This window comes from Adelges cooleyi, unplaced genomic scaffold (genome assembly GCF_023614345.1).
Source record: "Adelges cooleyi isolate 19-005CV unplaced genomic scaffold, UGA_ACOO_1.1 ACOO_flye_CR_arks_rails_tigmint_CR_PRNA_247, whole genome shotgun sequence".
Taxonomy (NCBI): Eukaryota; Metazoa; Arthropoda; class Insecta; order Hemiptera; family Adelgidae; genus Adelges; species Adelges cooleyi.
In genome coordinates, this window is record NW_026095912.1 from 10,633,288 (window position 1) to 10,648,151 (window position 14,864).

General features: G+C 29.3%; 1 protein-coding gene across 1 annotated transcript; it reads left to right on the forward strand.

Moving 5' to 3' along the window:
* Positions 1-2,643: 2,643 nt before the first annotated feature.
* LOC126837164 (uncharacterized) lies at positions 2,644-8,665 on the forward strand. Its single transcript, XM_050570994.1, has 7 exons — positions 2,644-2,718; positions 4,813-4,974; positions 5,176-5,283; positions 5,395-5,650; positions 6,706-6,900; positions 7,155-7,370; positions 8,415-8,665. The coding sequence occupies exons 1-7, from the start codon at positions 2,644-2,646 to the stop codon at positions 8,663-8,665; spliced, it is 1,263 nt and encodes a 420-aa protein (XP_050426951.1).
* Positions 8,666-14,864: the final 6,199 nt, after the last annotated feature.

Consider the following 14,864-nt stretch of genomic DNA (forward strand, 5'->3'; position numbering starts at 1 on the left):
TTATTGATCTTGTTCTTTAGCTTAAATCACTATTCACTGTACATGCCTAACGAAATATTATTGTCATTCGTATCTTATTACCCTTCTGATTGTTTGTATTGCATCTTTAGGTATCACAACTTTCGGCCTCGGATGTCATCGTTCTCCAACAGTCTTCACTAGAGTGTCCAAATACTTGGATTGGATAAAAGTAAATACACCGGATGCTTGCGCGTGTGACGAAGCTAATACGGGAAACAAGGCTTGATGTTAATCACTCCTGTAGTTATTGATATATTCGAGTTACACATTTATTTATAATTGCGCATCAAAGTTAAATAAAATAATTAAGTTTAAAATAAATAAATACCATTAATTAAAATAACTTATGGGCAGCTTTTTATTTTTCTAATTTAATTAAAACAAAACGATATACCCATTTTGGGATTAGGGTATTTTTAAATATTTATACTGTCGATAATAAGATTTGTATAAATATTCTATATAATACATTTTATAAAAAAGATAATTGTGTGTAATTGTATTTTTTGATTTTTAATTTGCATTAATTGAAAGAAAGTTTAACATATCATAGTGAATCCGATTCTTTTTAGCTCCACATCAAAGCTAAAATAAAAATGTATAAATATTTTTTTATTACAAATAGAACTGTGATAAAAAATAAGAAAGAGGCTGAACCTCAGACATTCGGAATATCCGGATAATTCAATCACTTTAATAAAATCACTAAAATTTAAATTTTTGAAAGATATTTTCATAAGAAAATATCGCACAAAGCACACTTGAAATTTAGAATTTTGTCTCTAATTCAGAATGTAGTTAAACATATGAAATTTGATTATTTTGTAATTTTCAACAATTTTAGAATTCTTGTTTTTTGTGTATTGCCTAAAAGTTAATTATTAACCTACCCGCCCCCCTAGACTTAGTTAATGTATTAAATATGTAAAGTTTTACATTGTAGATATGGAGTACAAAAAATGTATCATACATTTTTGTAAGATAAAAATCAGATTAATAATTTATTTCCTTGTAATTTACATGTTATATTTATTATTAGATAACTTGTAAACTAAAATCTAAAAATTGAGGACTAGCTAATGAGCTAGCACTAGTTTAATGAAACTAGTGCTGGATAATATATATTAAACCTTGTACTTACAATATTCGTAACAGTTAATTTATTCGTTAAAAAATATCAAAATTACTTAGCAAGTGGAATTATACTGGAACATAAATTATATTATAATTTATGTTAGCTGATCGACTAAAGTATCAAAGTAGATTATGTATTTAAAAAATCGGACTTAAACGTGTAAAAAAAAAGAAAGATAAATTGTCAAGTGAAGTTTCGACTATTCTTTGTGAGGGGGTATTGAAAAATGTATAAGATCGGGTATGGTATATTTTCCATGTATTTCAAGAGGTTTATCAAAAAGTTAAGAAATTACGGTACTACTATAACTGCGTCAAAAAGTGATAACTAAATTAAAATCTTTATTAGATAGCACCAAAGATAAAATATGAAAAATGACGATTTTATAATCATGAAGAAAGATAGGCCCTAACAAAAAAACCACATCAATGTAAAAACATTATCTTCTTAGCTCCGTATCGAAGCTAAAGAGTTGATAAATGTTAGTATTCTCATACATCATAGCTCATAAAATGAATCTTTTAGCTAGAAAATGGATATCTCAATTTCTTTTTTATACATTTATATTTTTTCCACTTAGCTGTTCAATTAGATTACATATTATACAAATAAATTAAAATATGCTAACTATAATGTAATTAAAGCATGACTATGTAGGGTTATATCTACAACAACTGACGATTTTTTAGTCAACTATTTAATCATTATAAATTACTGTTAAAATACATTAAAAATTAAAATGACAAAAGCAAGTACCTTACATTAATGATGTAGAAAAGTGACCAAATATAGGTTAGACATAAACAATAAGGTTGTTAAAACAAATAACTCCAAGTTAAGTTAAGTTAACATAAAGAATTATTTATTATTTGTACAATCTAAAAAAACTGCTACTACATCAAATCCAAATAACAACAGATCCCAATGCTATTCCATATTATTCCGCTATGTAAGATAATGGATATTTTTTTATTTTTTTAAATTTATTTTACAAAAACAATCTATACAAATATGTATGTACAATAAGTTTTTTTTTTATCTAAATTATAACAGGGCATGTATATCTTGAAAAGGAAGCTACCCATTGGTAACACCTCTAAATCGATATTTATGCAAGTATACATAAAATAATAGCATATTATTATCACAATAAAAATAAAAAATAATATAGCATCGTCATTGCAAAATATGGTTAGATAGATTATACGTGTTGTGTACTAATTAAAACAATATTTATCGATTTCGTTTTATTACAATACCATTATAATTTTGAATATTTCCGAAGTAATAATGGTTTCTACTAAAGGTAGCCTTAGCTACCGTAGGCTAAACTAGGCAATTATTACCGTAGGCTAAACCAGATATATACCGTAGGTTCCGTAGTTATCTGATATAACTCTCATTAGACAAAAAATATGACAAATTACTAAGTTACACAGACGCATGTGAAGTTGGCACACCCAAGTAGTCAAATCAAACTTGCAACTATGCCCATCACGTGGCCCATCCAAGTTGTCTTAGAGATCCCAAAATGGTGCCAAATTAATCGCTATAATTTGCAAGTAAGCCCCCTTTCCCCCAATAGTCTTTTTTTCTGTCATGAAGTTATTCCACCCAATTTGTTCCAGCGTCCTCAAACAAGTATCAAATTAATTGTTATAATTTATATCTCATTCCAATAATTTTCTAATTTATAGTAAAGGATTTAGAATGCTTTAAAATGCAACAATCTCATTCGTGTTCCGACCAATTGTTGGACCGACCGACAAACTTAAGAAAATTGTTTACAATTAATTTTCAAAGTTCAATGAATGTACTATAACACTTAGTTCTTTATTTCGATAAATAATTAACTATGATATTTTTTAATTACTCTTTAGTTTATGTTTTATACGTAATTTAAAAACAAATAATAGACTGAGATACTAACTTCAAATAAAAAATAATTACATAATTTATTAAAATTATGTCGGACGACGGACGGTCCTACAACAAAATCATTGTTATAGCAATATTGTGTTCAACATTGTATTTTTATTAGTGAGATAGAAACGACTAGGGTTTATTGGTCGTTTATACATATTTGTTGCCGTTGTTACATAAATAAACTAATCATTAAAAAACATTATGGTAAAAATATTTTTCAGATACCAATTGAAAGTTGATTGATTCTCACATAGCAGCCTACAAATTTACTACAGTCTGTGTATTTTGCCTCTTTTTTGAGAGTTTTGAAAATCTGCTATTCTGATTGACACAACTTCTGTATGATAACCGTAATATGTCACTGCTTGCTCGCTTTTGCCGACTGGACTAGCAAACGCTACTGTATTATTATTGTATGTAAGCTGCACACCGAATCGGGGAAATCCATTAAGCTAAAAAGGGGAACGCCACCCTTAACGGTACGACGTTTAAAATACCAGGAGCACATAAGATCTTGCCGTCGAGTCGTCAAAGGCTCACCGGTATTCCAAATATTTTTAACTCTTTTCGATGCAGCTTTAACAATTTTGAAAATCACTTATAAGTTGTACGTTGAACCATAATATAATAAACAGTATATATAAACTTGTACTATACATATATAAATAAAATAATTATGTATTTATGAAAGTAGAATAGCCATTTTAACGTGGGTTTTTGCAACAAAAAAAATTAAAAATAAATAATTCTTGAAAAATTTGTAATCCTTTTGGATGTTTTTTTATTTTATTTTGAGGGGCGAGGGATGAACTTTTTTAAATTGTTGACTCTGTAAACTACGTAAAATGTTTTACAATCATGTGGGTTTTTTTGTGTTTGTGTACACTGTAACTTTTTCAAAACTAGACCAATTCCTTCGAGTAGCAACTCTATAAATCGCATATTTTATCTAGTTGGTACTTTGGGTGGTTATATTTTAAGTTATTAAAGTGTTTAAAAATTAGAATCAAAGCGTTTATTTGAAAGGATTTTCTATGTATTAAAGTGCATGCTCTTAAACCTAATTTAGTTTTAAAAACTAATGTTGATTGGTTTTATTTATTCATTATTGGCTATTGAAGTCTCTCGTTGCGAATCAACATTATATTTATTAGCTCAATATGTTTGTTTTTTTAGTTTACAATTTGTTTAAAATTAATTTGTCATAACTTTCGTTTTATGTCGAAACTTTATTATTTTTCAGACAGAAACTAATTAGAAACATACAATAAAATGCCGAACAGAGTAGCACGTGTAAGTTAAAGCGATAAAACGGCATTGTATATTTAGTAGAATATTTACATATAAGTACAATAATACATTTTTTTAAAATAGTGTTCAAAAAACACCTCACACGTTATAAGGCTTGTATAGTAGCTGACTAGATAAATTTAAGTGTATATTTTTATTACAACAAATCTTATCAGTTGTAGTCATTAAATAATATATTATAACTGTTTGTATTAAGTTATATTTTTTTCTGATGTAATGAGTTTAGCGTTTATATAATTTTAATTTCTGTTCAATTAATATTGAAATCGTACTTAAAAGTTAGTTTATACTATTAAGAAATTTAATAAAAACTAAATGATTATTTCAATAATATTCCTATGAATAATAATTAGAGCTTAATTTGGATTAAAATAGAAATTACCAAATTAAAGTTGAGTTAATTGTATTTTTATATGCAGAATGTGCTCTTGAATCCAAAGCTCAGGTTCAAAACTGCTATACTTTCTATGATTCATAATTTGGATTGGTTAGCGGATGAAACACTAAGTGAAACTCCTATTGATTTTATGGAAATCATAACCGAAAGAGCACTGGATTCGTCACCCGTGCTAACGATATTTGTAAGCCAAAATAAATTGTGTACTTGGGCAATAATTTTGATACTTGAAAGATGTAATAGCTTTTGTGTCTCGACTGTGATATTTAGAGTAAATTAAATGAGATGAGTGTTGAGCATTAAATAAGCGAGATGAATTATAGATTGATCAAATTTAGCACTTATCCTGATTATTGAGTTAAGTAGTTATTCATTTTAATTTTAGCACAAATTGACAATGGTCAGGCCCCGAGAGCTGAGAACCAAGTTCGAAATTGAATCAATCATACGAGTTCTCGGTGCTGGTTTCAAGTTTTTTAAACTATGTCCACTTGTAAGTATCCCCGCCAGAGTGCTTGTATGGACCATGCTGCCAATACATATCTGACCAACGACGTTTCATTACATTTATTATTAATATGCCAATTACCTGTGTCAATGATAGGAAAGAAACATTGCCGTAATGACGACGGCAACGTACAAATGTTTTGGACCGGACAGAATCATCTTGAAACAAGATCGCCAACCTTGGAACATGTATTACATAGTAAAGGGAGTAGTGTCCTTGTGCAAGGATGTTTATGATCCGATTTTAAAGAAAACCGAATCTGTTGAACAATGCAAGTTGACCGACGGCGAGACGTTTGGAGAAAGCGCAGTGATGTTTAACAGACCAATGAAGACCTCCGTTAAATCCTTAAGTAATTATTTATCAGTACTTTCAATGTTTACCCTAACATTAAGAATATTAATTATTTAAGTAAATACTAAATTACAGTTAACAAACGGGCCTAAAATCTTCATTGATAACGTTATAGTTATAACGAAAAACGAAAAAATAAGAATAGGAATAACCCAAACCAGCCGTATGAGTAAACATAATATACATGTTATACATTATATTAAATTTATAAAAAAGAAGGTCAACATAACAAAAACAAATTATAACAATATTAGGAATCAACATTTTATAAAATATGTTTTACTTTATGGCAATTTTGTCAATAACATGCTGTACAAAAAAAAGAGTTTAAGGTATAACGTTTATAGTATTTATACAAACAAATTAAATTACAGTTTTTAAAAATGAATTACGTTGCGCCATTAAGTATATGGGAAAGGAATACTAAACGGTTTGTGTTATTGTGTTTTTTTATAAGTCCTGGCCATAACTTCTAAATAGTGTAGTAAGTCTGCGAAAATGATTATTGTTCATATACTCGTTTGTGAAACCTATAAGAGTAAAACCTATTAAGAAATAAAGAAAATAGAAATATTTATCAATTATATGTTCAATGAATCAATAAAATTCACTCTAATTATATTATCAGTAAACTTTTTATAACATAAAAACAGTAATATCTAGATTCTACAATCTAGAATATATATGTAGATATATATACTACTATATGTGCTAGCTGCCCGTGTATCCGGCTTCGCACGGGTTAAGAAACACAATTGAAACATTGTGAAAACTCACAAATTATACAAATTATTAGTTTATATTATTATTATTGTTATTATATTTTATTATCAAACTCCAACTCAATTACCATCTCCATCCTCATCCCCAACTCCATCCCGATCCCCATGGAAAAAATGGTGCACGTGTTAATGCCCGACTGGTTTGCTGACTCTCTCAAATTTACTTTAATTTTAAAGATTTTTAATATATAACTATTTTTGGTAATAAAAACAAATTTGATACATATAATTTAGTTAGTTAATTACCGGTATTCTTTGCAAATTGCAATAGCTACGGTGGAATTGATATGCATATCTCGGGAAGATTTCGTGGAGACTCTCAAGGACAACATGCTGCTGGTATGGGAGAAGAACGCCGAAGCCATTAAAAACTCATGGTTCTTTAACTACTTGAATTTGGACCAGTTGAACAAGGCCAGCACTGTTTCGTTCATCAAAACGTACCAACCGGACGAACACGTCGTCGGTAAGACGTTTCCTAACAGCACAAGGTCTCCATAAAAATTCCCATGGATTCCAGGGAATACCTGAGAGCTTCCGTAGAGACAGGCAATTTAATGGGACTAGGGAGACCTAGTTCTGTAAGGGTTGTTTATTTATACACATGATCGGAAAACGCGACGAGGGCGGTATCAAAGAATAAACACACCGTTTAACGTGCACCTTGATAGGTGTGTGTGTCTATATTACTATGTTTCTACATTGCACGTCAATGCCTAGGAGACGAGATTGGTAACGTTGATTACGGTCACTTCATGATGGGCGGCAAGGTTAATATGATAAAGCGGCTGAAAATGATCGAATCACCAATCCGATTAACGGGACAGTTCACGTACAGACTATACAACGGCAAGAGGAAACTGGAAAGTCGTCAAAAAATTATTGAAGAATTTTTGCAAATCTGCACATTCTCGGGCAGGTCGTGTTTCAACATAGGTATTAACATTAGGCCCCTTACGCCTACCCATCTCTACTCTATGTAATCATTTTTATGAGCTCTATTCTCTCTTTATACATAAATTATCAACGAGTCCTGGTGGTGTCTGGTGAATTCCAATATTTTTATCCAGCCTAGGAAAAAATATGACTTAAATTGACTTCATGTATCATCGACACCTGACTGGTGGCTAACAGGAATCTTCACTAAAAGACTAAGTTCACGAAAGAAATCCTTTCTCCGATGTTAACGGGATCCAACTAAAAGGCTAGTACTGTGTAGGAATCTTTTCTTAGATACTAAAAGAATTTCAACAGAATCCTGATTTTGTGTAAGACTCCTCAAAGTAAATCCTTCTTTGGATACTAGTGAGAAGTCACTACTGGAACCCCGATGCTATTAAAATATATGGACATTCAATTCATTCGACACAATCTTTAGAATTCATTCAAGAGTTTTCCATGTTTTATTTCCTTTAACTCTACAAACTCATATAATAGAATTGCGTTTTTCTTTTTAGATAACCTTATTTTAAATACCATAGAAAATATCTAAACCCGTTATTTTTATACAAATGAATAAATGAGGAAAATATTGTCCTCAGTTGTTACAAAATATTAGTATTAAAACCAATATTAAGAATAAACGAAGTATAGTTACTTTTGTAAAAAAAATACATATATCAATCTTCAATTCTAATTTTAATGGTTAATGGAAACAATTTTTCAGCTCACTTACATTTTTTTTCTCGTAACCTTTTAGATATAAATATTTTTGTAAATCTAGATATTAATTAGTTGAATATTGTTTTTAGTTTTCTTTTATTTATTTTTTTGTTATTAATACTTAAACAGCTTTAACAGTTGTTTTTTACTCATTATTTAGTTCTTACGACATGTTATTTTATTTATTTAACTGTTGATTGTCACTGTATTTGTTTTTAATAGAAGCAACTTCTATACACAAATAAATATACTTTCCTTTTTTTCTATGTTTTGTTCTACTATAATTGTTTACAGTACATTCGTTCATTATTTGACTAGGCGAGAGCATAAAAAATAAGGATTTCATGGTGGACAAATATTCTGTGGCGACATGTCTTTGTGTGCCAAAACGGTTTATGTACGAAACCGAAAGATTAAAATGCTGGAAGAGAACTCAGATTGAACTAGAGAACATTATTCCCACGACGATTCAGGTGTTTCAGTCGTACATGGCTAGCAAGATCATTCAAACAAAAAAGTGTCTTACCAGTGAAGAAGTATCTGAGTTGCTAAGATCTTTTAATGATTGATAAAAAATCGTTATTTGTTTTGGTAAAATCATATTACTTAGTTTGTCCGTTGGTTAGACGTGGAAAATGTACAATGAGTATCCGTAAAATTTAGACTAAATAACTATTAACCAAAAAGCGTGATATCAAATCTACACCATTTGATTAAATTGACCATTCATTAAATTGTTGTAGTATATTTCCATTAACGGAAATTATTTAAATCCGATTAAATGCATCAAAAAAGTAAATTAATTTGAGTCAAAAACAGTAATATAAATATTAAATAGTATTTAAGAGGGCAGCCAATAAAATAACTCGAGGTTTTACTTATATAAGCAACAACAATATTGAGTAGATTGCTATAGTTGGATTACACCATGTTTTGAATTGCGACGGAAGTTATGACATAAAACATAATATTATATAGCATATTATGATACTTTCAAAAAAATCATAATTTATACCACCTATTTAATTATTTAATTATTTAATATAAATACAACAATATTAATGGTGGTTACGAATAGCGAAGATATGGTCAAAGTGTTTAATTACTAAACAATGATAAAGAAAAAATCTAGGAATAATATTATAATAGCATGTTATACAAAATGACACATTTTAAAATTAATTATAACTCAAGAGAACGTTTTACCCTCAGTTTTTTTTTTTGAGCAGAAAATATTTTTAATTCATTGTTGCATTAAATTTTAGGAAAGGAACTACATTTAAGTTCAATCGATTTTTTAAATTTGAAATTCCAGTAGACATGCTGTATTTATATCGGTTGTTTTTCCGTTGTTTGCATAAACATCACTAGTGAACAATAATACCTTTTTATATAACTAATCGTTTAGTTGTGTAAGATAGAAATCTTCGAAACAAATAATCTACACATGGAGGATCAAAAGTAAAAATGCCATAACACGTTGGTTTAAAATGTACTCTAAAAAAGTTTGTTGAAAACTAGTACAAAAACATGTTCTCATTTTGACACTCTCTCTTTTTCAGGACAAGCCGTACACTGTCTTTATACAATTTTCAGTAACAAATTTCGTGTACACTTCGGGACATGACTTCGTCATCGCTCTCGTATTGCTTGTAAAATCCTAAAATAATATTCTTCTAGATACAAGGTCTCTCTACTTGACGGTCTATGGAATATCTCACGTTGTTTTCATTCGTTCCACATTATCAGAGTATTTATGGTAAGAAGTCCATTCTTTAAAATGTCTAATGTAAGTTGAGTCTGATACCGAACGAAAATAATTTTACTTTTGATCACAAAAATTAAAGTTAAAACATTATTTATAAACGGTTTCAATAATTATTGTATAAATCATCGACAGATCTTACTTTAAGTGAATGTACCTACTTAAATATTAAATGAAATATAGATCAATACGTTATATATTGTAGTGCGTTGAACCCTATTAAAAAATTTGAAATGTGAAGAAGTGAACTTTTTCAAAAGTTACAGTGTACACAGACACAAAAACAGCTTACATCGATGTAAAACCAATTCCATAATTGTTATAACATCAGACATCAGCCCATTTTTTTATTAGTTAAATCACAAATATAGTTTTACATTATATCAAAATTGTTAAAGCCGTTTTGAAGTTCAGTGATCGATAGATATATAATAAATATATATATACAGGGTGAACCACAAAGATTTGACAAATTAAATAACTTTTGTTCTAGTGAATATTTTTGAGATTTTTTTTTAAAAATAATTTATACTCATTTGCGCTATAAGCACCGTGGTTTTTATTGCACTTACCTGTTATACTTTTTTTAATAGTTTTTTAAAAAATTTTCAAGATAGCCATTTTATTTAAAATAAATTTTAAAAAAGAATTGGTGAAACAAATTTTTATTTTTATTTATCCGTTCAAAATTTATATTAATTTAAAAGTGAGGATGACTGGTGACGCGAGGTAGAGTGCGGTAGGTAACGCGCGCAGATAAAAATATATCTACGCGGTTTACTCTACCGCACTCCACCCTGTGTATATATATATATATATACATTATAAATACACAATTAATAGGCGCGTTTTATAATAAGATTAAACTACTTCCGCATATCAATATATCATTAAAACAAAATGACAGCCACTGATTATCACATTATTGTCTTTATCATTGCTATTAGAAATGTTTTATTAAAATTGAAATAGCTACGAGTTACCTTAAATTTATTGTTTTAAGTATTCTAGTAAACCTACTTATTTTCAAATCATGTTATACCTACCTCCAAAGCCTTAAATCGAGTTTCGTTAAAACGCCTCACTCTACAAAACGATTTTGAAAATGGAAAGATAAAAAGATTGATTTATTAAAAATTGTTCATTTTCAAAGTCACATTATGGCCTTTCTTTTAATCCTTCAACAAATTCGGGTAAAGCAATTTAAAGTTTTAACGATAACATTAATGATTTCCGTCTAAAGTTAATATTCGATAAATAAACGGACATTAGTCGTTTTTTATTACATTTTTTCCCATCGACGTGTAGTTCCGGTGTGACACATGTTTAAATTACCTACCGTTTGATAATGTTATAAATATAGCCGAGATCTTATCTATTGGTCATTTTAATGCTGTAGGCACCTATTTCTTTCCAATACTGTTCAAGATTTCAACATCTAAACGTTTCACTCTTTTATTACAACTCGAAAATGTCTTTCGCAAATCTAATTTGCTTCGGTTTTTTGACCGCTTTGATCGTCCTATTTACGTTTTCAAAAGTATATTCAATAAATATTAATAATTAAAAAAAATAAACTACGTATGACAATTATTTGTTTTTTAAACAGGCTCAGATCAGTCTTCAACCCGTTCAGCACTTCCCTCGTTATACCAAATTTGAAGCGTCGATAAACAACTCTTACGGAGAAGTGTTGGAATCTTCTTACAGACAGTTCGGGATGAATGGAAGACAAGCACTTAATTTACACATGGTTTACTACAAAAGACAGACAGCGAGCCGTGTAAGTAAAAATAAGCTATAATCCTTAGCCACGCTTATATTATAATTATGTATAAGGATCTAGAAACAAAACGCAAAATAAATTCTTAATTCACATTCTTACTTCAAAATATTACGTTTAGTCCGATTCTACCCAACCCGGATGGATCTAGCCCAATAAATAAGAAATACAACTGGCTGGATTGACCTGGAATGAGTAGAACTAGGCTAAAATTATTTTTTGAAGCATTACCAAATAGATTTAGGTAATATTTTTTTGGCAAGCATCTTAAATCTGTATATTTTTGCCTTTTTTTATCCATTGGATAGGCAGAGACGTATTTAAGGGGAGCTTGGGCCCCGGGCGGTAAATTTTGAAGAGCATTTTGATATAATACGGTAGGTCATTTGCGTGATAAAAAAAAGTAATGATACTAATAAATTTATTATTGTGGTTTTCATTTGTCACGAAACATGCATTGAAAATACCAGGACATAGTAAAGTATATTGTAGTTTGAGAATTAAGATACACAGATTATGGCCGCCCAAAAATATTTCGTAGACATGTTTAAACGGTCGTGCCAACTGCCAGTAATAATAATCTTAGTTCGTAACGTTTATGTACTCGTAATCTATTATCTATGTTCGTAATCACAAACAAAAAAGATTTGTATCCATATGTAGAAATTGAGTTACGAATTTTTGTTTCTTGTCCTATATCTAACTGTTCTGCTAAGAGGTCTTTTCACTCTTAAAAAGGGTCAAGTCCTATTTGAGATCAAGTACTACAGACGAAAGGCTAAATTATTTGGCTGTTTTAACTATAAAGTCAGATTTAACAAAGAAATTAGATTATGATGATATCATTGATACGCTCGGCGTAAATTCTAATGCTTTTGCTCGCCTCTTAATGGCGTTTTTTATTGAAAAAGTTCGGCGTAAACATTTTTAATTTTAACGTATTTATTATTCTTATACATATGGGGAATTTTATACATTAAGGGATTTTTTTTAAATGTTGTCACTTAACCTATTACATTTAGGGTTTTTGTATAATTAATGATAAATATAGTGAAATGACCCCTACATTTGACCCTGTGTAGTGCGACCCGGATGTCCGAGTCCCAATATGATTATAGGATATTGTATTGTCATCCAAGATGAGTGTCTGTGCCAAGTTTCAGTCCTATACGACATCTAGAAGTGGGTTAAATTAATTTTTCAAGATTTGAAAAATACTCGTGCAAACGTACGTACGTGTCAGTGAGCTAAAGAAAAGTATGTAAAAAAAAAAATAGTAAAAAGTAAAAAATACTTTTATTACAAGAACAATTTACCAATCAATTGTAGCATATTTTATTTAAAATTTCAATTACTTTAAAAACAACCGAAAATTAATTTTTGACTAAAAAGAAAAGCGTGGACCCTATTCAACAAAGTCTAAATTTATTGAGTTAAGTATTAAGAAATGTATGTGTCACACACTAATATTAAACCAAATATAAATTACAAAAAAACTTACAATAAAAAACATTATCTGATAAGTTCATGAGGGACTTTGTTGCATAGGGCCCATGCTTTTCATTTTAGTCAAAAATTAATTTTCGGTTTTTTTAAAAGTAATTGAAATTTTAAATAAAATATGCTACAATTGATTGGTAAATTGTTCTTGTAATAAAATTATTTTTTACTTTTTACTATTTTTTTTTTTAGAAAGCATGTTTTTAAAAAAGTTTTTTTTAAGTATACCTAATATACCTTTCAGATTATGAGTGTAGCGAAGAATGCATTGGTTTCATTATCATGTTTTTTTTTTTTACAAATATACCTATTGATGAAGAAATTTAGGCTGGGAAAGGGGAGTTTTTTTTTCTTACCTGAGGCGCAAAATTCCTAAATACGTCTCTGTGGATAGGACTGGGTGAAAATAAGACTTGCATTACAGAATATACATATTTAAGACGACGTTATATACCCAATGTTCTAGCGTTAAAACATACCTATCAAAATTGTATATGACATCGTCTTCGAAATGTTGTTACCTTTAAAACCACCATGGACAGAGTAAAACGCATTCTGCCTAGCTATGTTTAGATGATTCTTTTTTTTAATCTGTCAAGGATGCTGTGAATGTCCGAGAAATAAATAACAACCAAAAAAGAGTCCTAACTACTGAACTAATAATTACACATCACAGTTTAATCTTTAAATTAAGATTTTGTACTATTATTACTTATTTATAGAATTCGAATATTTCACATCACTATACAAAACTAATGGAGTGTATAATTTGCAGTTGAATATTCAAGTCAGCAAATGCAAGGAACATTATATTGATTGTTACAATGATAAAACTTTTGACATAACAAACTTATGTGATAACAAAAAAATAATAACTTACTTTTTTAAAGTAGGATATGTAAACCAAAAAGTGACGTGCATTTTAAATGTAAGTCATAAATAAATTCATGCATATGTCGACTAATCAATAACATGATAGAAATAAAACCGTTTTGCCTTACACTAGCGAAATTACTTTTATCTTCAAATTTGGTTTTTGATTGTTGTTGAAGAATTTTAACCTCTCATGTATTATATGATTTTCTCCATGTTGCAATAACCTTGAAACGCTTTTGATAACAACTTTTATTCATTTGTAATTTAATGTAAAAGCACTAAACATTGCAATGTCATAATTTTCTAGTAGACTAAGTAATATAGCTGCTATTTTCTGCTCATTTTTGAGAATATTGGTGCCAGTAGCAGCCATGTATAAATCAAACCTCTGACCCCACATGCTTTCAACAGGTTACCGGTAACCGTTAGCTCAGGCCGCCCGGTGAGTCAGGCGGTGTTTTAAATTATTGAATATTTGGTACAAGTGTAGGTGTCATGTTAATTTATTCCCTATCACTTAATATAATACTAAATAAACTAATTTAACGCTGACTTGAAAGTTGAAGCAATGCACAGGTTTTTTTTTGGATTAACTACTTGCATCCTATAGTTTTCGGTTTAATTAATTTTAAAGTTCGTCACCTGACTCCATGTTACGTCTTAAGTTTTTTTACTTTAACACGAATTTAACAAAACAATTAATTAAGTATAACGTAGTTAGGTTTATTTAATGTATTAAATAACTGTAAGGCAAAAATAATTATTTTGAAATGCATGATCACAGTTCGTAGCAGAGCACAATACCACACACTACTAAATATATTAATAATATCACAGCTCATAA

Coding starts and splice junctions, on each gene's coding strand:
- LOC126837164 (XM_050570994.1), top strand. CDS start 2,644: ATGCCCATCACGTGGCCCATCCAAGTTGTCTTAGAGATCCCAAAATGG. Junction 2,719..4,812: donor TTAATCGCTATAATTTGCAA/GTAAGCCCCCTT, acceptor TTTTATATGCAG/AATGTGCTCTTGAATCCAAA. Junction 7,371..8,414: donor CAGGTCGTGTTTCAACATAG/GTATTAACATTA, acceptor TTATTTGACTAG/GCGAGAGCATAAAAAATAAG.